The sequence below is a fragment of the Pogoniulus pusillus genome, unplaced genomic scaffold, assembly GCF_015220805.1.
Source record: "Pogoniulus pusillus isolate bPogPus1 unplaced genomic scaffold, bPogPus1.pri scaffold_69_arrow_ctg1, whole genome shotgun sequence".
Taxonomy (NCBI): Eukaryota; Metazoa; Chordata; class Aves; order Piciformes; family Lybiidae; genus Pogoniulus; species Pogoniulus pusillus.
This window is the reverse complement of record NW_026974716.1, coordinates 94,930-120,551: the sequence shown is the minus strand read 5'-3', so window position 1 is coordinate 120,551 and position 25,622 is coordinate 94,930. Positions and strand designations below refer to the sequence as shown.

General features: G+C 50.2%; 1 protein-coding gene across 1 annotated transcript in view; it reads right to left on the bottom strand.

Moving 5' to 3' along the window:
- Nucleotides 1–7,903: 7,903 nt before the first annotated feature.
- LOC135174497 (zinc finger protein 501-like) overlaps nt 7,904–25,622 on the bottom strand; it is a 34,385-nt gene continuing 16,666 nt past the window's right edge. Inside the window, exon 2 of the mRNA XM_064141746.1 lies at nt 7,904–9,504. Within this exon, the coding sequence (XP_063997816.1) occupies nt 8,229–9,446 (1,218 nt within the window). The 5' untranslated portion in view covers nt 9,447–9,504 and the 3' untranslated portion in view covers nt 7,904–8,228. The remainder of the gene's footprint in view (nt 9,505–25,622) is intronic.

Genomic DNA, 25,622 nt, shown 5'->3' with positions numbered 1-25,622 from the left:
TTGCTTTTCAAACTCTGGCAGGCCAAGAGCCTCCATCAGCTGCTTATGGTCACTGCCACTGTGACTGTATCCAGAGCTGAGGCTGAACACAGCAGAGATCAAGAGTGAGTTAGGTTGGGTCACACCTGAAGCATTCACAATGAGTTGGTGTCTTTCCCCTGAGGCAATCCCTCAGATATCAGCCACTGATCGGTTCCCAGTGCCCACACAGAAGGTTGCCATGGGTGTCCTGGGTTGGGTCAAGGACATCTTGTTAAGCAAACTAAATCCTATTTTGTGTGCTGGTTTGGGGCTAACTGGAATATTTTAATGAGAGAAACTAGATGATAGGCTGTGCAAAGGAACCAAAGGTGATGTCTTCTTCACTCATAGGCTTGCTGAGATGTATAAAAACAAGCACACAAACACAGACAAGACAGTGTCTATCTGTCAGAGTCGGTGTCTGTTTTCTCCCTGGGATTCTGCTGCTCTGCTTGGATCTGTTACCCAACTAATCCTTCTGCTTCTAACCCCCCCCCCTTGCTGATCCTTGCAACGCACCTTGCATGTAAGGCAGACTCTGGGACAAGGTAGAGGGGTGGAAAGAAGGTGGAAGGGTGATTTGGAGCCCCTCCTGGGGACTCTGACTTCTGGGAGGGGCTCAGCAGCATTCTTTGGTGTCACACAGCACTCTCTGTGATGTCGCACAGCCTACTCTATGACATGCCACATCCCACTCTATGTCACACAGCCTTCTCCATGATGTCACACAACCTGTTCCATGGCCTCAAACTAAGATGTCACACAACCTTGTCTATGACGTCACACAGCCCACTCCATATCACAGACCCTGCTCTATGTTGTCACACAACCCTATCTATGATAGGCCAGAGGGACAGGAGGACATCCAGAGGAGAGGTGGACCAGCTGGAGAGAAGGACCCAGGTGAACCTCATGGCGCTCAACAAGAGCAAGTTCAGGGTCCTGCACCTGGGCCACAACAATCCTCACTGTCAATACAGCCTGGGGCAGGAGGTAATAGAAAGCACCATTGAGGAAAAGGACTTGGAGGTCCTGGTGGACAAGAAGCTGAGGGACATGAGCAGGCAGTGTGAGCCTGCAGCACAGAAGGCCAACAGCAGCCTGGGCTGCACCAAAAGATGCATTGGTAGTGGATCCAGAGAGGAGATTCTGCCACTTTGCACTGGTGAGACCTCACCTGCAGGACTGTGTCTGAGTCTGGAGCCCTCAACACAGCAAGGACATGGACCTCATGGAGAGGATCTAGAGGAGGCCACAAAAGTGATCAGAGGGTTGGAGCAGCTCTGCTATGAGGACAGGCTGAGGGAGCTGGGGTTGTTCAGCCTGGAGGAGGCCCCAGGAAGACCAAATAGCAACCTTCCAGTACCTGAAGGGGGCTACAAGAAGGTTGGAGAGAGACTGTGTGCAAAGGCCTGTAGGGACAGGATGAGGACAATGGCTTCAAACTAGAGCAGAGCAGATTGGATGTTAGGAACAGGCTCTTTAGTATGAGGGTGGTGGAACACTGGAACAGGCTGGCCAGGGAGGTGATGGGGACCCCTTCCTGAAGATATTCAGGCTGAGGATGGACAGGGCTGTGGGCAACCTGATCTAGTGGAGGACATACTGTGTGCAGTTCTGGAGCCCCCAGCACAAGAAGGACATGGAACTGTTGGAGCCAGTCCAGAGGAGGCCTTGAAGATGATTAGAGGATTGGAGCAGCCCTGCTATGAGGACAGGCTATGAGAGTTGGGGCTCTGCAGCCTGGAGAAGAGAAGGCTTCAAGGAGACCTTCTGGTATCTGAAGGGGACTCCAGGAGGGCTGGGGAGAGACTATTGACAAGGTCCTGTAATGACAGGATGAGGAGGAACAGGTTTGAACTGGCAGCAGGAAGGTTGAAACTGGGTGTTAGGAAGTTCTTTACGGTGAGGGTGGTGAGACACTGGAACAAGTGGCCCAGGGAGGCTGTGGATGCTCCCTAGAATCATAGAATCAGTCAGGGTTGGAAGGGACCACAAGGATCATCTAGTTCCAACCCCCCTCCCATGGGCAGGGACACCCTACCCTAGATCAGGCTGGCTCCCTCCCTGGAGGTGTTCAAGCCAGGTTGGATGAGGCCTTGAGTGACCTTTTCTAGTGAGAGGTGTCTCTGCCTTTGGGAGGGGGAAGGGGGGTGGAATTGGATGAGCTTTGAGGTTGCTTCCAACCTAAACCATTCTATGAGTCTATGATTCCATTCTATGTCCCTGCTGACTGCAGAGAGGGTTGGCTTGGATGACCTTTGGAAGTCCCTTCCAGCCCCGCCCAGACTGTGATTCTATGATGCCAACCAGCCCAATCTCCAATGTCACACAGCCCTCTCTATGATGTCACACCCCCTGCTCTACATTGTCACACAGCATGTGCTGTGGTGGCAGACAGTCTGCTTTGTGATGACTCTCAGCTCTCTCTGTGCTGTCACACAGCCATTTCCATGCTCTCTCCACCAGCAGCTTTCCCTTTCCCTCATCTGCCTTCTCCTAGCCCCACACAGGGCACCACTTGGGGGTTTCCTGCTCTGGGCCCAGCTGATCTCGAGGCTGAATAATGCACAAGGTGGTGAAGGGAGGGCACCTGCTACAGGCAGGCAAACGCCATTGGCTGTGTGCAAGCTCCCAACTGATCAGACAATCTTTGCCTGCTGGCCCTTAGCTGTTGTCTGTTCACTCCTCACACTCTGCCCACACTCTGCAGGTGGTCCCAGGCTCCTGTTTGCAGGCATTGCAGCAGGGGCTCTGCAGCTCTGCTGCCACATTCTGCCACATTCATCCCTCTGATCCCAGGGTCAGTTTGCATTTTTGCTCACCTCCAGTTCCTGACTCCCACATCTGCACCTCCTGTGCTTTGTGCCTCCTTCCCAAGGCAATCATCGCAATCAGTTGTGGCTCAGCTCTGTGCTGTGGGCAGGAGGCTCCACATGCACTGCTGCATGGCAGACCTGGAAAGCAACCCAAACCCCCCACACCTGTAGGGCCTGACCTGCAAACCAGTGCTGGAGACTGAGCCAGGAGAGACTTTTACCTGACTCTTCCATCATGTTCCTGCATTCACTTCTGAGTCTCAACCGACTGCTGCTGGGATGGATCCTGTGGCTCTGTAGCTCGTTGCAGGCTGCTGGCAAAAGCTCCTTGCAGATGCATCCTAACCAGCTCCCCCCCTGCTGCCATCCTTCCTGCTGTTATATTTCAGCAGGCTGCAGGCCAGATGGAAGTCTGCAGGGCCACTGGTGGGCTGCTGGAAAGCCCCAGACCTGATGGAGGTCAGCAGGGCACTGTTTGGCCAGTGGAAAGCATCAGGGCCAGTGGAGATCCTGTAGGAAGCCTTGGGCCTGCTGGCAGGAATCAAATCCACAGGGAGCTGCTGGAAAGCCTGATGGAAGCCCTGGGCCTGCTGCAGCTCCACAGGGAAACTTGTGAGCACCAAGCAGTGCAAGCAGTGGGCACAGTGGCTGGCAGCAGGGGACTGGAAAGCCTGTGGGAACTCTTCTGACAGGCAGCAGGGCCAGGGCTGGGCTTGTGCAAAGCCCAAGGGAATCCCCAGCAGGGTCAGCTGGAGGCCGTGGAAAGGCCAATGGATGCCTGCCAGCAGGCCCTGGGATTCCTTAGGGAATTCACCTTGCTCACCACTTTCCCTGCTGCATTCCAATGGGTCCAGGGCATCTGTTGGCCTTTCCAGGAGCCCTCCAATGACACTGTAGGGTCCCAGCCAGCCAGGGGCTTCCAACCTCAGTTCCACCAGCCCACCAACTGCCCTGCAGCATTCCAGGTGGCCCAGAACATCTGCAGCGCTTTCCTCTGGCCCAGCAGTGCCCCAGCTGGATTCTACCAGCCCAGGGCCCTCTGCTGGGGATTCTGCAAGCCCAGAACTCTTCCTAATGCATTCCAGAGTGCCCAGGGATGCCAGCGGGACTGGCCAGTGGCCCTGCTGCCTTCCAGAAGTCGTGGGACGTCCATCAAGCATTCCTCTGTGCCAGCAGTGCTCCTCTCGTCTTCCAGCAGGCCCAGGAATCCTGTCAGTTATTCCAGCAGCCCAACAGCAGCCCTGGTGGCATCCAGAGACCCAGCAGGGGTCCTGCTGCCTTCCAGCAAGATCAGAGCTTCTCTTGGACTTTTCACTGTGCCAGCAGTGCCCTGCTGCTGTCAGCAGCTTCAGGGCTTCCATCGAGCTTTCCAGCAGCCAACCATTCCAGCAGGCCTGGTTCTTCCATCAGAACTTCCCCCAGGCTGGAAATGGCTCTGCTGCCATCCAGGGGGTCTGCAGTCTCCTTCGCTCGAGACTTTCAAGCCCTGTCTGGAGGTGTTCCTGTGGGACCTGTGCTAGATTCTATGGTCCTGCTCTGGCAGGGGAGTTGGAGTCGAGGATCTGTGGAGGTCCCTTCCAACCCCTAACATCCTGTGATCCTGTGGGGATGCCAGTGGGAATGCTACCTGCCTGCAGGGAGCCCTGATGCAGTCCAACTGCCCCAAGGCTTCTGAGGGGGTTTCCATTGCCCAGCCACTTTCCCATTACCTTCCAGCAGCCCAGAGCCTGCCAACAGGCATTCAGTGACCCCAGCACTGGCCCTGCTGCACTCCAGCCCCACAGAGGCTTCTAAGGAACTTTCAGCAACCCAACATTCCTCAGACAAAGCCCACTGTGCCCAGGGCTTCCGTCAGGCTTCCACAAGCTCAGCAGTGGATCTGACTCCTGCCAGCAGGCCTCAGGCTCCCTACAGGACTTCCATTAGTTCACCAATGGCCATGATGGATTCTAGCACGCCCAGAGCTTCTTCCTTCCTTTCCACTAGATCTGGAAAAGAGAAAGAAGTGCCCATGCCCTCCAGGAAGGACACTCTTCCAAGCCCCTTTGCCCTCCCTGGCCACCCCAGGGCTCCTTTCACCACACAGCTCACCTCTGCTGCTGCCTGAAGCAGGCAGGGGCAGGCAAACACAGGAGATGGCTCTGAGATGGGACCCCACAGATGGCAGTCCCCAAAGCACCAGCCAGTATCATCTGAAGCCTCAAGGGCTTGACCCTCCAGACCCTGAAGGCACCTCTGGCACCAGTCCAGGCACAGGCCACACTGGCCCTTGCCAGTGCCAAAACAGAAGCAGCAATGGCCATGATGTCACCACCCAATGTTCACTGACAAGTATCCATCTTCAAGGGGCTTCATCCTGCATGAAATGGCCCCCAGTAGAAGCCACTCAGCAGCCTAACAGTTGCCTTCCAGCAGGTGGGCTTCTAACAAGCATTCCACTAGCCCACCACTGGCCTGGCTGCGTTCCAGTAGGCTTGAGACTTCTCACAGGACCTCCACCAGTGGCCCTACAGAATTCAAGCTCCCCCATGGCTTCTATCAGGCATTTCTGGAGCCCATCACTGCTCTGTTGTAGCCCAGCAGAACTGGAGCTGCTGAGGGACTTTTAAATGGCTCAGCATTTGCCCTGCACAATTCCAGTGGGCTCAGGGCTTTCAATGGACTTCTCCCAAGCTCACCAATGGTCAGATCCTTCCAGGTAGAGGATAGGAAAGGAGGAACAGCAGGCAATGCTAAAGCAAGGGATCATCATCACCCAGGATCCAGCAATGTTTCACCAGTCCTAAAGGCTTCCAACAGTGGGGGATCTCCACATGTCCCAGTTGCTCTCACAGATGTAGTTTCCCAGTCCTACAGGTGGTCACACTTCCTTAGCTGCTTGCCAGTTCCTTGCCCCAAGCCTTTCTGTGCATTTCTGCATGCTGCATAGCTCCAAGCTGTGCCTGTGCCACTTATTTGTGGGCAGGGGTCTCTGCCTGAAGACCCCATACCCATCCCATGACATCCGCACAGTTTCAGCTTGAGCTGTGTAGCATCTTGAGCACAGACCCTGTGGGTTTGTGCAGCAGCTCAGCAAGCTCCAGCTTGTGTAGCTCAGCAAGCTTGTGGTTCTGCCAGGCACACTGCTGAGAGCTGCGGAGCCAAGCTCAGAGACAAGTGGCACAGGAGATGTCCTGCTAGGAGTATTGCTGAGAACTGTGCTGAGGCACAGCAGCCTCTCTCAGAATGATTTACCTCTTTGCACTCTTAAAGCCTTTAAAAGCTCCTGAACACATAAAGAAATCTCTTCCCACTTCTGGGTGGGTGGAAAGTCTCAGGGAAGCCCCAGGTCAGCAGGAATTCATCAGAAAAAACTGCTGAACTAGGGAGAAGGCCTTTGGAAGGCTTCTGCATGCTGAAAGCAGCAGAGTCCTTCAGTGAAAATCGGACAGAAGCTTCCCAGGTGCTTCCAAAGACCTCCCTGAGTTTACCCCTACCCCCTCCAAAGATCCCCAAAGTCAATCCCAGAACGTTCAAGACCCCCCAAACACCTAACACCCCTTGACACCCCCTGTGTTGTGGAGGGGGATTTCTCTTATTCCCTCCTTATTAGGGGAAGGTGAGAAATTAATTTGAGGTGGTATTTTTTTATAAAATTATTTATTAAAATTAATATTTACAATTTTGTTCCACCCCCAACCACTATATAATCAAGTTCTTATGTGCAAAGTTATGAAAACAGTAGGGATATGATATATTTATGTACAGGGATTGGATTATTAAATGGAAATATCAAATTATCAACAACTATAGACAAAGATTCCCTTAGGCTTAATGCCTCTTAACAACTATACTGTTTGCCCAGCAAGGGCTGAATCTGTGTCTGCTCTTCTGACAGAGGTAATTTATTTTACAAAGGAATTAAAGCTTACTTAAATGTGTTGCTCTTAATTATTAATCATTAATCACCCTCCTGGGATTGTGCCACAGCGTGTGCCCAGCGTTCGGGTCTTGGTGAAGCTGGAATCTGTCCCAGCTTGCAGGGGATGATAAGTGTTCCCAGTCTCTGGGGTAAACAGGATTTCTCTGACCTTCTCTCCTGGTGTGAAGTGGTGTCTGCCTTGGTGCTGCTGGTTCTGGATGCTGTGTCCAGGGATGATCAGCTGGCAGGATTTCCGTGCAACTTCTGACACGGTCGTCTCACAGCTAGCAGGCTGTGTTTGCAGATTTGCAGACTATCTGGAAGGTCTGCTGATCTGGATTTTTCCAGGCTTACAGGGCAGCTGGCAAGCAGTATATGCTGGGCTGCAGGGAGACTTGAGCTCTGTAGATAAATGCAGGATAGCAAGCCAGTATGTACGGCTGCTCTAGGCTTAGGCAGGGGCTCTCGGCTCCCCATATATGTATGGAGTGCAGGCGCTCTGCTTCTCAAAGGGTTCACTGACAGCTTAACTGCGCCTTGAGATCAATGCAAGAGGGCTGAGCCTCGGAAAGTATGCAAGTGAGGGCTTGATCCTGTGTCTAGGCCATGCAAGCAGGTCAGGACTGCTATGTGGATCAGAGAGCTGAGCTTGAACCTCTGAACACTCTGAACACGTGGTGCTCCTCTGCACTCCTCTTTATAGACTCTGAGCCTAGATTTGTGGCTCATTTGGCCATCTAAAGTGACCAATCAGGCTGGCAGTAAGCCAAAACCTTACCCTAATAGGCAGAAGCTGTTTGCCTGGACCCTCCAATACGGGATGACCTGGGCAGACCCTAGGGGTACACGGACTGGGTGTGTGTTTGTTACACAACCTGTTTACTGCCATGGGTCCTGGCAGAAAAACATGTCCAGGCATGTAGAGGCATAGAGAGGCCTCAGTTTTGGGGCTGCAGCCCCTCCACCACACCCCCCAAAACCAAAAATATCTGAGATGCCCCTGAGACTACCCCAGCAAGGCGCACTCAGGACTCTTTTGAGAACCTCATTTTGACATCTCTGAACTGGGCACAGGGCTGCAGCCCCACTCCTAGGGAACAAATGCCCCCAACATTTGGGCACTGTGGGCAGGAATGTCTAAAATAAAAGCAGAAAGACAGGATTTGGGTCACTTTGGGCTTTTATTGACACAACTGGGCACCGGACAGAGAGGGTTTTACCCCAGGAAGTCACAAAGAATTGGGGAAAAAACGGACAGATCCTGACAAAGCTCAGCCCAGCTCCAATGGCAGCTCTGGCTGTGCTGACTCACCACTGTAATTATTCTTACCAGCACTAACTGGTGCTCAGAAGGGCAGGAGGTGTTTGTTCCTGATGGAGCCCCCAGCCTGAGAAATGCAGGTGAAAAAGAGGCGATTTTGGTTCAATCTGCTGGAAAGGCCTTCTCGGGGCAGGGTCGCAATTATCCCAAGGGACTCGGGGTGGGTCTAGTTGTGCTTCCCCTTCAGTGTGGGTTGCTCACCAGTGTGGGTGCGGCGGTGGTAATTGAGACTGCCTCTGTGGGTGAAGCTCTTGCCACAGTCAGAGCAGGTGAAGGGCTTCTCACCACTGTGGATGAGTTGGTGCTGGATGAATCTGTAGCTCGTGGTGAAGCTCTTGCTGCACACTGCACAGGGGAACAGCTTCTCTCCGGTGTGGATGCGGCGGTGGATGGTGAGGCTGTGGCTGATTTTGAAGCTTTTGCCACAGTCCCTGCAGCTGAAGGACTTCTCAGTGGTGTGCACATTGTGGTGCTTTGTGAGGGCAGACTTGTGAGTGAAACTCTTGCTGCATTCATCACAGCTGTACAGCCTCTTGCTGGTGTGTGATCGGCGGTGGTCAATGAGGCGTGAACGCCGCATGAAGCTCTTGCCACAGTCGACGCAGCTGTAGGGTTTCTCACCGCTGTGGATGAGTCTGTGCTGGATGAATCTGTAGCTCGTGGTGAAGCTCTTGCCACACTCTGCACAGGGGAACAGCTTCTCTCTGGTGTGGATTCGGCGGTGGATGGTGAGCGTAGAGCTCTGTTTGAACCTCTTGCCACAGTCCTTGCAGCTGTAGGACTTCTCAGTGGTGTGGACACTGCGGTGCTGGCTGAGGGCAGACTTGTGACTGAAACTTTTGCCACAGGCTGCACAGCTGTAAGGCCTCTCACCAGTGTGTGTACGGCAGTGGGAAATGAGGCTACAGCGCAGTGTGAAGCTCTCACCACAGTCAGCACAGCTGAAAGGCTTCTCACCAGTATGGATTCGGCAGTGGTCAACGAGGCTAGAGCGCTGTGTGAAGGTCTTGCCACAGTCAGCACAGCTGAAGGGCTTCTCGCCGGTGTGAGTTCGGTGGTGTTTAATGAGGCTAGAGCGCTGTGTGAAGCTCTTGCCACAATCAGCACAGCTGAAGGGCTTCTCACCCGTGTGGATTCGGCAGTGGGCAATGAGTCTGGAGCGCCGTGTGAAGCTCTGTCCGCACTCCAGGCACTGAATCAGCTGCTTGAGTGGCACAGAGGGAGCTACCATGAACCTTTCCTCCTCTTCCTTCACTTCCTCATCCTGGTCATCTTCACCCTCTTCATCCTCCTCGTACTCATCACAATCATCATTCCCCTTGCTATTATCCTCTGTCTTGGCCTCCTTCTCCTCTTCCTTGGGGCTGCACTTTGCCTGCTCCATTTTGTTCTCTGGGTGCTGCTTCCCTTCCTAGTTCTTATCTGTGTCCAGTGAGGCCATGCTGGTGGGAGAAGAGGTCGTTGCTGTTATCTAGGGAAGATGGAAGGACCTGACCCCAGCAGCTCAAACCCTGACATCCTGCCTGGGTTAATACAGCCTCTGACACCTGACACCTCCCAGCAATCAACATTCAGCTGGGGCAAAGAATGGAGAGTGGCCCTCAGACCCTCACTTCTTGCTATGATGTGGCATCAGATCTCTAATCTCTGTGCTGACATCCCAGGTGCCGTTGCTGGGGGGTGCTGAGACAACCTGGTCCTTACGAAGCAGTCCCATCCCCACTGTTTGCCAGCCCTGTGCTCTTGGCAGGTAGGTTCCTGCCCCAGGCTGTACCCTTTGATCTCTCCTGGCTCAGACAAGAGGCAGCAGTGCTGACCCAGGAAGACCAAACAACTGCCAAACCTCTCCCAAACACCCTGTACATTACAACCCCCCCAAACACAACCTCCTTCCACACAACTCACCCCAACCTGCCTGGGGGCCCCCAGACTCCCACAGCAGCTGATGTCCCTAAAAGCTTCAGTGGCAGTAACCATGCAGGAGAGCTGGGCCTTGCTGGGGGCAGATCCCAAGCCCAGCACCACGGGCACAGCAGCCAGGCAGGACTCTTGAAGATGGGAGTGCTGAAGAATTACAGACTCAGCTCCTTGCCCAGCATACAACCCCCATCAGACACCTGCAGGGCAGCACCACAGGAGTCCTGCCTTCAGCCAGTCTTTCCCAGGCCTTGGCTGCAGGGTCCTCCCACTGCCTGCACAGGGCTCTGCTACCTGCAGCTGCATTTGCCAGGAACCGTTGCTCTGACCTCTGGTCTTCTCCCTGGCCCTGCTAGCAGGCTCCTTCCCATCCACTCTGCCCTCAGCTCTGCCCTGCAGGCAACTCCTGCCAGCAGGTCTCTGCCCAGGGCCATCTCTGTGCTGGCCACTCCTCAAAGGAAGATCAGAGAAGCCCTGAGGACACACAGAAAGCAATGTTCCTGCTCTCAAGATGCAGGCAAGGGGGGAGGGACTTGGGTAGGTGTCTTGCAAAACCTGTTTATTCCTGTGATGCTAGAGGAGTCTGTCTTCCAGTGAAACCTGACACCTCCAGCACCACTCACACACCTGCAGCCTAAAAGCACTCATTTGAAACACTTTTCTTACCTTCCCTCCCTGCCCATTTCTGCCAGACTTGTCTTTGCAGTTCTCCTGGAGCTGCCATTCCACAGCCCCAGGAGAAAACGAGGTTTGCTGTGAGGGTGCAATGCCCATGGTCTGTTGGCAATCTCTCAGATGACACATGCAGAGGTGCAGGACAATTCACTCCTTTTATCTCCTGAAATGCTGTCATATTTCCTGCACACACAATTAAAACACCTTAAAACTCTGAAAGCTCCTTCTGAAGAGATTCCAGTCAGTTTCTATTTCTACATTGGACACTCTTCAGAAACACTTCAAATGGTTTGAAACTGCCCTAAAACCCTTCAACATCTCTTCAAAACTCTTAAAGGCCCTAACTGAAACATGCTGCAGACTCAGTAAAGGCCCTAGAAAAGCTGAGCAGCTGCTGCAGAGATCTGTACCCAAGGGAAAGATGAAATAACTATGCAAACCTGTGGTGGAAGGGCCAAAGGGGCCTAAAGAAGTCCCAAAAGGAGTCCTAAAATATGTCCTAAAGAAGCCCAAACAAACCTAATACATCCTGGCATGTCCAGGCCCTAATGCCCCTCCCCCTTCTGGAGTCCAGGGAATGCAGCAAAGAGACAAAAGAGCTTGCTGTGGGGAAATAGGAGATAGCATAGACTAGAACATTATAACTGATCTATAGTGAGAACATACAAACAAAGCAGGTAGTCATATAATCACACAGGGGAAAATGACTAACAGGGGATTTACAAGGAACAGTGTAAGCCATTCCAATGCTATCTAAAGAAACAAGACATTCCTGTGTTATCTAAGAGGAGAGGCCATAAAGAAGAAGAACTGGGTAACATCCATCATCAACCTGTCAGTAAACCTCCTTGATGAGAAGAAGCAGATGACCACCAAGGGCATAAATTAGCTCAGACCGATAAGGATACTGCAAACCTGCAAGGTCACCAAGTTCCAGGCAAGAAGTGAAAAGTACATCATGAGGAAGACCCACGGCCTTCCTCCCAGAGACCACCGCCCACATCTAGAGGACCCCTGCCCACAATTCCTGGAGGCAACTATGCAGGTGCAGAGGACTGATAAGCTAATTAGCAGGCAGGTTAAAGTAGTGAATATGTATAGGTGCCTTGTGGATATGCATGGTCTCACTGTATAAATGTGGGAGAGCTTGCTGCTTCGAGGATGCGCATCTGTGGTGGAGAGATCCCCTGTGCATCTGAGCGCAATAAACACACCTACTTTATAACTCCCGAGTTATGGATTCATTTCCGTATGGCAAGCTGGAGCTAGGGACCCTGAATAACAAGGTCTAGCCCAGACACATTCTGCTCATGTTTACATCTCGCGGCAAACAAGGAGCAAGCACCTGGTGGATGCTCACCCTGGGGTAGGCTCCTGCCTCCCACCAAATTAGGGTCACTGCCATTCCATTGGCTGATGGCTTTTGTTTCCCTCTGTTGCCTATGGCCAAATCAAATCTTGGGAAATGACACAAGTAAGCCAAAGCTGCAGACATGGCACCTTGACACTTTGTGCCTTGCCTTGTTTCTTTGTGCCTTGCCTACCTGGAATTCTGCCACACCTCAGTTTACCCAGGAGAAGCACAAGTGTCCTGCGCCCTCGTGTAGGCAAAGAAGTCATTGCCAAATGCTGACCAGAACCACACCAGTCCAGACAGCTCATCAGGAACTCTGCTGGCAGGCAAACAGCTGCCCAGACAGGGCAGGAAGGGGCAAGCCTGGATGAGCCTGCAGTTGTGGGACATCATGACATAGAGGATTTGGAAGTGCCAATTGCTACTCAAACTGTTCACCACAGGCAGTACAGAACTAACCGTGACTCTTTGTTGCCCATTCATCAGCTGATTTGTCAACTGGAGAGTCAGGCTGTCATGGAGAAAGCTCATTCACCTTTCAACAGTCCCATCTGGCCTGTGTGGAAACTTAACAGCGGCTGGAGACTCACAGTTGATTTTTGTGCCCTCAACGAGGTGACTCTACCCATGAGTGCAGCTGTGCCAGACATGCTGGAACTCCAGTATGAGCTGGAATTGAAGGAGGCTAAATGGTATGGAACCATAGACATTGCTAATGCTTTCTTCTCTATTCCCATAGCATTCACCTGGAGAGGAATCCAGGACCAGAACAATCATTTGCCTCAGGGGTGGAAACACAGCTCAACCATCTGTCACTCAGTCATCCACAATGCACTGGAGAAAGGTAAAGCTTCAGAGCACATCCAGTTCATCGACAACATCATTGTGTGGAGCCAAACTGCTGAGGAAGTCTTCAAGAAAGGTAACAAAATCATTGACATTCTGTTGCAAGCAGTTTTGCCATTAAGAGAGACAAGGTCAAAGGACCTGCCAGAGAAATTCAGTTTCTGGGAGTGCGGTGGCAGGATGGTCGCCGTCACATTTCTCAGGATGTGATCAACAAAGTCTCCACCATGGCAGTTCCCACTAATAGGAAGGACAATCTTTCTTGGGTGCAGTGGGATTTTGGAGACTACACATTCCTGGTTTCAGTCAAATTGTCAAACCTCTGCATGATGTGACTCGTAAGCGAAACAATTTCGAGTGGGGACCTGAACAACAAGCAGCCTTTGATCAGATCAAGCAAGAAGTAGTCCTTGCAGTGGGCTTGGGACCTGTGCGATCTGGTCCGGACACTAAGAACATTCTGTACACGGCTGCCAGTGACAATGTCCAACTTGGAGCCTTTGGCAGAGAGCTCCAAATGAGACACGTGGTCGAGCACTTGGTTTCTGGGGTCGTAGCTATAGAGGTTCAGAGGCAAATTACACCTCAACACAGAAAGAAACATTAGCAGCTTATGAAGGAGTGAAAGCAGCTTCTGAAGTGATTGCAACTGAGTCACATTTGCTTTTAGCTCCCAGATTGACAGTTCTAAATTGGATGATCAAGGTCAAAGGTTCACCACCACATCATGCCACAGATGCAACCTGGTCTAAATGGATGGCTTTGATAACCCAACGAGCACGAATGGGTAATCTTGATTGACCTGGTCTGGTGGAGGTGATCACCAACTGGCCAGAAGGCACAGACTGTACCAAACCTCCAGAGGAGAAAATAACTCATGCTGAGGAAGCTCCTCCCTATGGTGATCTCTCTGATCAAGAAAAGAACTATGCTTTGTTCACAGATGGTTCCTGTCGCCTTGTTGGGAACAAGCGAAGATGGAAGTCAGCAGTCTGGAGTCCGACCAGGAGAGTTACCAAAGCGAGAGATGGAGAAGGAGAATCCAGTCAGTTCGCTGAGGTAAAAGCTGTCCAACTTGCTCTTGATGTGACTGAATGTGAGAATTGGCCTATCCTTTACCTCTACACCGACTCGTGGATGGCAGCCAATGCTCCATGGGGTTGGCAAAAGGACTGGAAGAAGCATGGTTGGCAGAGGAAAGGAAAGCCTATTTGGTGTGCTGATCTATGGCAGGACATTGATGCACGGCTGGAGAGAACTCCAGTGAAGGTGCAGCACGTAGATGCACACATGCCTAAGAGCAGAGCCACTGAGGAACACCAACACAACCAGCAGGCAGAACAAGCTGCTAAGATTGCTCAAGTTGATACCAACTCTGATCTTGACCTTGATTGGAAACACCGAGGTGAACTGTTCTTAGCTCGGTGGGCCCATGACTCATTTGGACATCAAGGCAGAGATGCAACATACCGACGGGCATGCGATAGTTCAACTGACTTGTCCATGGACGCTATCACCCAAGTCATCCATGACTGTGACATCTGTGCTGCTATTAAGCAGGCTAAGCGAATCAAGCCCTTATGGTATGGTGAGAGATGGTCAAAGTACAAGTATGGTGTAGCCTGGCAGATTGACTACATCACTTTACCTCGATCTCGTTCTGGCAAGCAGTATGTGTTAGCAAGGGTAGAGGCCAGCACTGGATGGCTGCAAACCTATCCAGTTCCACATGCTACTGCACCTAACACCATTCTTGGCTTGGAGAGACATATCATGTGGAGACATGGAACTCCAGAGAGAATCGAGTCAGACAATGCCACTCATTTCAAGAACAATCTTGTGAAAGACAGGACCAAAGAGCATGGTATTGAATGGATCTATCACATACCCTACTATGCACCAGCTTCAGGGAAGATTGAGCGCTACAACGGTTTGCTGAAAACCTCCCTAAAAGCCATGAGGGTGGAACTCTGAAAAACTGGGACAAACATTTAGCACAAGCTACCTGGTTGGTAAATAGTAGAGGATCAGTAAACAGAGCAGGACCTACACAATCAGACTTGGTCCAAACAGTAGACGGTGATAAAGTTCCTGTTGTAGGTGAAAAGAATCTGTTAGAGAAAACTGTTTGGGTATTTTCTCCTTCGGGCGAAGGGAAACCTGTCCGAGGGGTGGTGTCTGCTGAAGGTCCTGGTCACACCTACTGGGTAATGCAGGAGAATGGTGAAATCCAGTGTGTGCCACAGAGAAATCTAACCTTAGCTGAGAGAGTTTAAATTCAGAGTGTATAATACAAGCTGTTAGGAGTTTTCTTTTCTAGGCACCATTGGTGTCCAACAATGAAAGAATCTGCAAGAGAATCTACAGTACGTGAGCACGAACCCAACGTCACCTGGGAGTCCCTGTTCTTGTCTCATCTCTGAGGAGACAAACTGTTCTGAGCTTTTGAATCACCTACATCTGAGATAGCCGGAGTGAAGTGTGAACTGAACTTGTGATATCCATTAGTGTAAATACTGGTTTAGGTTAGATCAGATAATTCTCAGTGATGCTCTGAGTGAAGTAGACAGGGGTGGATTGTGCTAGTTTGAAGCAGAGTAGAATGTTTTGGTGAGAAGAAATAGATCATAGGCTGTGAAAGGAAAACAGTGGTGATGTCTCCTTTCCTCAGAGTCTTGCTGAAGAAGAAAGGAAAACATTAGATAACACTCTCGCCATTTTGTCTCACACTCTGCTTTGGGCTTCTGACTGAGCTGCATCTCCCTAACCTCACCTTCCACTCACCTTTGCTTCTTAACCTCTTGGCTGAACCTCTTTTCTTCTTTAGGACTTGGGTAAGGTTGAGAGGGGCAGGGGGAAGGTGCAGGAGTGGTTGAGAGCCCCTCCGGGGGACTCAGGTTTCTGGGAGGGGAGTTGTGTTTCTGTATTACTTTTACCTTGTATATTTCTGTATATAACTGTATATATTGTAAATATCTGCTTGTACATTGTGCTAGCTGTAAATAAATAGCTTCATTTATATTTCCAGAGCCAACTGAGACTAGTCTGGGTGATTTCTAAAGTGGGGGGGGCAGGTAACACCAAAACCATCACACAGTGTTATTCATCCTGGGATCAGGCTGAGCCTCCAGCTCAAAACAGGCTTTAATTTGCACACTCCAAGCAGTGGCACAAACCATCTCCTACAAGGTAACTGCTGCCATTATCCTCCTACCCATAATTACACTAAGTGAGGACTACACAAACACAGGAACCTCTTTACTTTCTTGAGGCATAGGAATTTTCATGCAAATTGGAGGAGGAATTTTTTCACTGTGAGGGCAACACAGCACCGGAGAAGGCTGCCCAGGGGGATTGTGCATTCTCCTTCTCTGGAGATAGTCAAAGCTTGCCTAGACACATTCCTGTGTGATCTGGTTATAGGTGATCCTGCTCTGGCAGGGGGGGCTGGGCTGGATAAGCTTTCGAGGTCCCTTCCAACTCCTGACATTCTGTGTGAGCAAGACACAGAGCTTACTGCTCCTAGCTGAACATGCCAACATTCTATCAAAGGACACACTCACTGCCATCTTAGTCATTAATCCAAGCACTCCAAACCTCTCATCAGACCCATTTCCAATCACCTCACCCACACAAGGCCTTTTCCTCTCCTCAGGGCTCTCCTCAATCCATGCCTCATTTCCATGATTTGGCTGTGACCAACTTACCTCCTAGGAAAAGGTTTCCCATTTCCAGCACTGTCATTGTGCCTGGGATACACAAGCAACCCAAATCTTGGACAGCCTCCCTCCTTACTTAAGGCAGTGTGCCTGAACCCAAAGGGTCACTCTGATAAAGCCAACACAGAGTCACAGCAACCCTCTCATTTCCTACACAGCAAAGCAGGGCCTTAGAAAAGTAGCAACCAAACCCACACAGAAGAGGTCAAAGCCTCCACACCTCCTTTATGTAATTTCTTAGCCTAGTCAGCTAAGAAAGCGATCAGGTCCACACCCCAAAAATTATCATAGAATCAGCCAGGTTGGAAGAGACCTCCAGGATCATCCAGCGCCAGGGTTTGAGCAGAATTAAACAGTCTGAGAAGTGAGAAGAACAGGCAGGATAAGACTAGAGTCACTCTGATAAGAGGCACAGCTGCAGGGAAGTGGCCTTGCGTAGACGCTAAGGAAGTTTAGCTGCTATCTTGTAGCTGAGCTGTGCGAGGGGACCTTGAAGGGTGGCAGGCTGGCCAGCCCTGGAACAAGCAAAATTGTTGTGGCTAGTGAAGCCTATCAGAATTGCATACGGATGTACCCAATCCACTATATAAGTATCATGATTGGCTTCAATAAATGGAATGGCCTTCTATGTAGCATACTGCTATAAGATTGTGTCTTTCTGTTCTCCTACACAACCTTTGAGCAACCAAGCATTCTGGTGACCCACAGTGTGCCTTCTCAGAGCTTGAGGAACCCAGCGTCCAGTGACCCAAGATGCGGCTTCTCGAACTTTGGGGAGGGATGAAACACAGATCGCTTGGACTCCTGGGAGGGCTCGCAGAGGGTTTAAAAGCAGATCCAGTATTGAAATCTGAGAACATCACAAAGTCAGAGGGTTTAAAAGCCTACCCAGTATCACAGTCTGACAGGGAGTTTTTCAGGGGTGATTACGATCTGCAGACGGGGAAATGGACCTCTCCATCCTTCATGGCTTCTCCACCTCCAATCCTTACTGCAGAGTGCTCCGCAGAGGCCATGGAAGTGGACGGGGCTGGTGCACAGCCATCAGCGCCATTATGCCCCACCCCTGCCTCCACAGAGTTACTGAAGGTGCTACATCAGCAGGACACACAGATGCAGGTGCTGCTAGACCAAATGGAAAGGTTAGACAAGGACTCCCCCAAGCGGGCAATTAAGGAAGCATACAAAAAGGCCCACCAGTCAATCACTGAAGGCCTGCACAATGTAGAACAGCAGATATACAGACCTACTGATAACGGTCCATCTCCCTCCCAAGATAAATCTCCTGCTCCTGCAGTGCAAGATTTAGAGGAGGAGGAGAAATGCCAGAGGGCTTCGATAAGACAATGCCTGTGCTCAGAAGAAATTACTCTGGCACAAGCTGATCAGTATCTACAAACAAGATTTGGTTCAGGTATCCTGAAGGAAGATCGCAAAGCATGGGACAAGTGGAAAGCTCTACAACAACCAGCATCTTCAACAGACTCCACAACATCATGGTTTTCCCTCTGGCCAAAGAGAAGGGACAATACAAGCGTCTCCAAAGATGAGCCATCAAGATTGCCTCAACAAGGCTCTGGGGCTGATCCACCGAGGGATCCGAACTTCGATATGGGCACATGGTAGAAAGGGATAATACACAATGCAGTTATTGAAGGACAGATGCTGCCTGCAAGTCTCACTGCTCTTTCAGTCATCATTCAAGGGGATCAGCAAACATGGGCTCTCCTGGACTAGAAAGTTGTTTCTAGCATCCAGAAAGTAGCGATGGCGTATGGCTACAAGAACAAACAGGTTTTATTGTTGATGACATGCTTTTTCAAGAGCCAGACTCTCCTGCCCTTTGATAACAGGGCCATAATGCAGCTGATTCCAACACTTTGTGCTGTGGTCATTTAGGCTGTAACCCGCCCCCCACACTTTTTGGAAATGCCCCAGCTAACTCAGACGGACTCTGGGAATATAAATGAAAACTATTTATTTACAGCAGCACAATATACAAGCAGATATTTACAACATATACAGTTATATACAGAAATATACAAAGGAAAAGTAATACAGAAGCACAACTCCTCTCCCAGAAACCTGAGTCCCCAGGAGGGGTTCTCAACCACCCCTGCACCTCCCCCTGCCCCTCTCAACCTTACCCCAATCCTGAGAAAGAACAGAGGTGCAGCCAAGAGGTTAAGAAGGAAGGTTAGTGGCAGCGAGGTTAATGAGATGTTGCTCAGTGTGAAGCCAAAAGCAGAGAGAGAACAAAATGGAGAATGTTATCTAATGTTTACTTCTTGTTCCCACAGTCCTCACCAAGAATGTGAGAGAAGAGACACAACCATGTTTTCCTTTCATAGCCTATCATCTAGTTTCTCGCACCAAAACATTCTAGCCTGCTTCGAACTAGCACAATCCACCCCTGTCTACTTCGCTCAGAGTATTGCTGAGAATTATCTAATCTAATCTAAACCAATATTTACACTAAAACAATATATACAAGTTCAGTTCACACTTCATTCCAGCTATCTCAGATGTAGGTGATTCAAAAGCTCAGAACAGTTTGTCTCCTCAGAGATGAGACAAGAACAGGGACTCCCAGGTGACGTTGAGTTCGTGCTCATGTACTGTAGATTCTATCGTAGATTCTCTCAGTGTTGGACACCAATGGTGCCTAGAACAGAAAACTCCTAACAGCTTGAATTATACACTCTGAATTTAAACTCTCTCAGCTAAGGTTAGATTTCTCTGTGGAATACACTGGATTTCACCATTCTCCTGCATTACCCAGTAGGTGTGATCAGGACCTTCAGCAGATACCACCCCTCGGACAGGTTTCCCTTCGCCCGAAGGAGAAAATGCCCAAACAGTTTTCCCTAACAGATTCTTTTCACCTACAACAGTGGCTCTGCTCTTAGGCATGTGTGCGTCTACGTGCCGCACCTTCACTGGAGTTCTCTCCAGCTGTGCATCAATGTCCTGCCATAGATCAGCACACCAAATAGGCTTTCCTTTCCTCTGCCAACCATACTTCTTCCAGTCCTTTTGCCAACCCCATAGAGCATTGGCTACCATCCACGAGTCAGTGTAGAGGTAAAGGATAGGCCAATTCTCACATTCAGTCACATCAAGAGCAAGTTGGACAGCTTTTACCTCAGCGAACTGACTGGATTCTTCTTCTCCATCTCTCGCTTCAGTAACTCTCCTGGTCGGACTCCAGACTGCTGACTTCCATCTTCCCCTGTTCCCAACAAGACAACAGGAACCATCTGTGAACAAAGCATAGTTCTTTTCCTGATCAGAGAGATCACCATAGGGAGGAGCTTCCTCAGCACGAGTTATTTTCTCCTCTGGAGGTTTGGTACAGTCTGTGCCTTCTGGCCAGTTGGTGATCACCTCCACCAGACCAGGTCAATCAAGATTACCCATTCGTGCTCATTGGGTTATCAAAGCCATCCATTTAGACCAGGTTGCATCTGTGGCATGATGTGGTGATGAACCTTTGCCTTTGAACATCCAGTTTAGAACTGTCAATCTGGGAGCTAAAAGCAATTGTGACTCAGTTCGGATCACTTCAGAAGCTGCTTTCACTCCTTCATAGGCTGCTAGTATCTCTTTCTGTGTTGGGGTGTAATTTGCCTCTGAACCTCTATAGCTACGACCCCAGAAACCAAGTGGACAACCACGTGTCTCATTTGGAGCTCTCTTCCAAAGACTCCAAGTTGGACATTGTCACTGGCAGCCGTGTACAGAATGTTCTTAGTGTCCGGACCAGATCGCACAGGTCCCAAGCCCACTGCATGGACTACTTCTCGCTTGATCTGATCAAAGGCTGCTTGGTGCTCAGGTCCCCACTCGAAATTGTTTCGCTTACGAGTTACATCGTGCAGAGGTTTGACAATTTGACTGAAACCAGGAATGTGTAGTCTCCAAAATCCCACCACACCAAGAAAAGAAAGTGTGTCCTTCTTACTGGTGGGAACTGCCATGGTAGAGACTTTGTTGATCACATCCTGAGGAATGTAACGGCGACCATCCTGCCACCGCACTCCCAGAAACTGAATTTCTCTGGCAGGTCCTTTGACCTTGTCTCTCTTAATGGCAAAACTGCTTGCAGCAGAATGTCAATGATTTTGTTACCTTTCTCAAAGACTTCCTCAGCAGTTTGGCCCCACACAATGATGTCATCGATGAACTGGATGTGCTCTGGAGCTTTACCTTTCTCCAGTGCATTGTGGATGACTGAGTGACAGATGGTTGAGCTGTGTTTCCACCCCTGAGGCAAATGATTGTTCTGGTCCTGGATTCCTCTCCAGTTGAATGCAAAGTGAGGCCTGCACTCCTTTGCTATGGGAATAGAGAAGAAAGCATTAGCAATGTCTATGGTTGCATACCATTTAGCCTCCTTCGATTCCAGCTTGTACTGGAGTTCCAGCATGTCCGGCACAGCTGTGCTCATGGGTGGAGTCACCTCGTTGAGGGCACGAAAATCAACTCTGAGTCTCCAATTGCCGTTAGGCTTGCACACAGGCCAGATGGAACTGTTGAAAGGTGAGTGAGCCTTCTCGATGACAGCCTGACTCTCCAGTTGACAAATCAGCTGATGAGTGGGCAACAAAGAGTCACGGTTAGTTCTGTACTGCCTGTGGTGAACAGTTTGAGTAGCAATTGGCAGCTCCAGATCCTCTATGTCATTATGTCCCACAACTGCAGATTCATCTGAAAGTTCAGCTCTAATGGACAATTTCAATTTACCATCCTCAATCTCTACAGATGCTATTCCAAAAGCCCATTTGTGACCCTTAGGATTTTTGACACAACCTTGTCTCAAAAAGTCAATTCCCAAAATGCAAGGCGCATCAGGACCAGTTACAATAGTATGTGTCTTCCACTCTTTACCAGTTAAACTGATCTCAGCCTGTATCTTAGTTAACTCTTGAGATCCACCAGTGATTCCAAAGATAGATATGGACTCTGTCCCTTTGCAATTTGATGGCAATAAAGTACACTGAGCACCTGTGTCAACTACAGGAGCTCAGTGTACTTTTGAACTGCCAGGCCACCTAATGAATACATTCCAATAGATTCGGTTTTCTCCACTATCCCTTTCCTCCTCCTGGCTGGAGGCAGGGCACCCCTAATGCTGAACACGGCATGTGGGGTGTACACAGTGATTGGTGTTATTGTGACAGAAATTGCAATTCTTGGAATAATTGCAGTTGCTCTCAGGAGCTGAAGAAGTGACAGCTACTTTTCGGGCATTACTGCCTCTGTTTCTGCCACTCTGCAGATCCCTGACTCTCTTTGAAAGAGCTGAAGTAGGTTTACCATCCCATTTGTTCATGTTCTCACCGTATGTGTCACACAGAAGTATCCACAGTGACGCACGTGATTGCTGATGTCTGGGTGGAATTTGTCTCCTCCTAGGCTGGAATTGCCTTGCAGGAGGTGGGCGTCTGTTCCTGACTGCAGAAATATGCACCCATTCAGATGATGCAGGAATGGTATCCTTTACCAGATTGGAAATGGAGGTTTTAAGGTCTTCCTTCAGTTCTTTCATGGTATTCTCAAAACCATCTTTCATGCCCTTTATTTCAGAAGTCATAGTTTGTATGGCAGAGACTAGGGCAGAATGTGACAAGCTGTCCTCTACCTGCCTGAGCTGGTCACTGAATTCACCAACAGTGAAAGATCTTCCATTATCACTCCTTGATAGAAATTTGCTGGCCAAGTGTCATGGAGAGTAGCAAAGGCTCTCTAAGCTTTTGCTATATTGTGTAGTTTCTAGTGCCTCACATTCAAGCCAGAAGCATCGAAAAAACCAAAACAATCTTTCAGTCCCATGGGAAGATTTCTCCCTAGGGTAAGTGAGAGGTAAACACTGGCCATGTTTCCTTTTCACTTGGCCTTGCTTTCCAGACAACAGGGTATTGTTTTGGTTAAGCAGAAACGACTTTCTTAGGCCTGCCCAGCACCTGTAGGTGGGCTGGCCTGAGGAGTGGTCTTTATATTGTTTGAGTAATATTATCCAATTATATAAATTGCTTACTGTTTTTTACCAATGTATGTGAACAACGTAAAAGTGGTCCGAATTGTGGGCTAGTCCTGTTTTGGAACATTATAAAAATGGTGGACAGGCCAGGATCGAGGCTCTTGCCTTTTGCTTTTGCCTTTTGCTCTTTTGCCCTGGATCTCACCCTCGCTCCTGTCCTTCCCCGGACTTAACAACAACAAACTGCTCGCCGATCTAGCCTCGCCTCGGGCGGACGCCGAGTCGCAGAGGCTAAAGCCTGCATGCCTGGACCCTCATCGTGAGAAAGGGACTCCCTACCAAGCTACAGACTGTGAGTAGCTGATGAACTGTTAACTTGAACCAGAGACTCAAAGAACTCTCTTTAAACATCGTAGACTCTTTAATTTGCCATTTTCGGAAATGTTACTTTGATCTCAATCAAAAGAATTCACAGTGGTGGTGTAGTTTCGGGAAGAGGGAATTCGCATTCTTTGCAATAAATCACTGATAAAATAGTCAACGCCTCGCGTATTTCCCCCATAAATTCTGCCGCGAAACTGCGTTCCACGACACCAAGATGGTAGCATAGGATGAAGGAGCAAGTTTAATCAGCTTCTTCATGGGACCTGTTCCAAGAGGAATATCATCAGGCTCATGTGTGCCATGATCTCCATAAAGCACTTCCTTCACAGCAAACTCCTTCAGAAGCTTAATTCCCTGCTCAATGGTGTTCCACTTCTTGGCAGCCCATGGCAGATCATCTCGGGAAGGATATCTCATAGCCACAGCCAACAGAAGGCGTGTCTACAAGCTAACCCTACCAAGAGGACTTGCTAGGTATTTGTCCACTCCACTCTCCTTAGTGAGTGGTCCCAGCTGCTCGGCAGACTTGTCTCCTACCTGCAGGGCATTAGCACCAATGCCACGGCATCTCACTAGCCAGCTTAGGATTGGTTCACCTGATTCCCTTGAGTATTCCTTTCTAAATTCCCTGACCTCTGTGAGTGGATCATTGGAGCCTTGGATGTCATCGTCCTCCTCTTTCTCCTGTTGACCTGGTGGTCCCTGGCCTAACAGAACCTTTCTCATAGCACTCTTACACTCATTGGAACCATCCTCTTTCTCGGCAGCCAACCTCACAACGCTCTTCTCATTTGAGTATTGGAATCTCAGCAAGTTTGCCAGGTCTCGCAGACTAAGTACCTGCTCTTCCTCCTCTTGATGATCACCAGAGGTCCCCTCTCTTACATCCTCCTTTGAGCCACACTGTGTCTTGGCTTTTGCCTTAGCAGGTGCCAGAAAAGCCTGCACAGCAACAGACTTGGATGTGTCTGTTCACAACCTTTAACACAGCTTCACCTAACTGATTCCCACTGCAAGTGAGACCAAACAGCTGGCAACCACCAGTCGGTGCTTTGATCTACCTTATGTGTAATACATAAGATTCCACATAGAATCATAGAATCACAGAATCAAACAGGTTGGAAGAGACCTCCAAGATCATCCAGTCCAACCTAGCACCCAGCCCTATCCAATCAACTAGACCATGGCACTAAGTGCCTCATCCAGGCTTGTATTGAACACCTCCAGAGACGGTGCCTCCGCCACCTCCCCGGGCAGCCCATTCCAATGGGAAATCACTCTCTCTGTGAAGAACTTCTTCCTAACATCCAGCCTATACCTACCCTGGCACAACTTGAGACTGTGTCCCCTTGTTCTATTGGTGGTTACCTGGGAGAAGAGGCCACCCCCACCTGGCTACAATGCCCCTTCAGGTAGTTGTAGACAGTAATAAGATCACCCCTGAGCCTCCTCTTCTCCAGGCTAAACAACCCCAGCTCCCTCAGCCTCTCCTCATAGGCTTTTTGTTCCAGGCCCCTCACCAGCTTTGTTGCCCTTCTATGGACATCTTCCAGCACCTCAACATCTTTCTTGAATTGAGGGGCCCAGAACTGGACACAGTACTCAAGGTGTGGCCTGACCAGTGCTGAGTACAGGGCAAGAATAACCTCCCTTGTCCTACTGGCCACACTGCTCCTGATGCAGGCCAGGATGCCATTGGCTCTCTTGGCCACCTGGGCACACTGCTGGCTCATCTGCAGCTTACTATCTATCAGTACCCCCAGGTCCCTTTTCTCCTGGCTGCTCTCCAGCCACTCAGTCCCCAGCCTATAGCACTGCTTGGGGTTGTTGTGGCCAAAGTGCAGAACCCTGCACTTGGCCTTGTTAAATCTCATCCCATTGGCCTCTGCCCACCCATCCAGCCTGGCCAGGTCCCTCTGCAGGGCTCTCCTACCTTCCAACAGCTCCACACCTGCTCCTAGCTTGGTGTCATCTGCAAACTTACTGCTGCTGGACTCAATGCCCTCGTCCAGGTCATCAATAAAGATATTGAACAGGACTGGGCCCAGCACTGACCCCTGGGGCACACCACCAGTGACAGCTGCCAACTGGATGTGGCACCATTCACCACCACTCTCTGGGCTCTGCCATCCAGCCACTTCCTGACCCAGCACAGAGTGAATCTGTCCAAACCATGAGCTGCCAGCTTGGCCAGGAGCTTCTTGTGGCAGACAGTGTCAAAGGCTTTGCTGAAGTCCAGGTAGACTACATCCACAGCCTTCCCCACATTCACCAGGTGGGTAACCTGATCATAAAAGGAGATCAGGTTGGTGAGGCAGGACCTGCCCTTCCTAAACCCATGCTGGCTGGGCCTGATCCCTTGGCCATCCTGGAGGTGCTTTGTGATGGCACTCAAGATGACCATTTCCATGACCTTGCCTGGCACTGAGGTCAGGCTCACAGGTCTGTAGTTTTCTGGCTCCTCCTTACAACCCTTCTTGTGAATGGGTACCACATTGGCAGCTTTCAGTCTTCAGGGACCTCTCCAGTGAGCCAGGACTGCTGATAAATGATGGAGAGTGGCTTGGCCAGCTCAGCTGCCAGCTCTCTCAGCACCCTAGGGTGGATCCCATCCGGTCCCATGGACTTGTGAGGATCCAAGTGACGCAGCAGGTCCCTTACTGCTTCCTCATGGATTAGAGG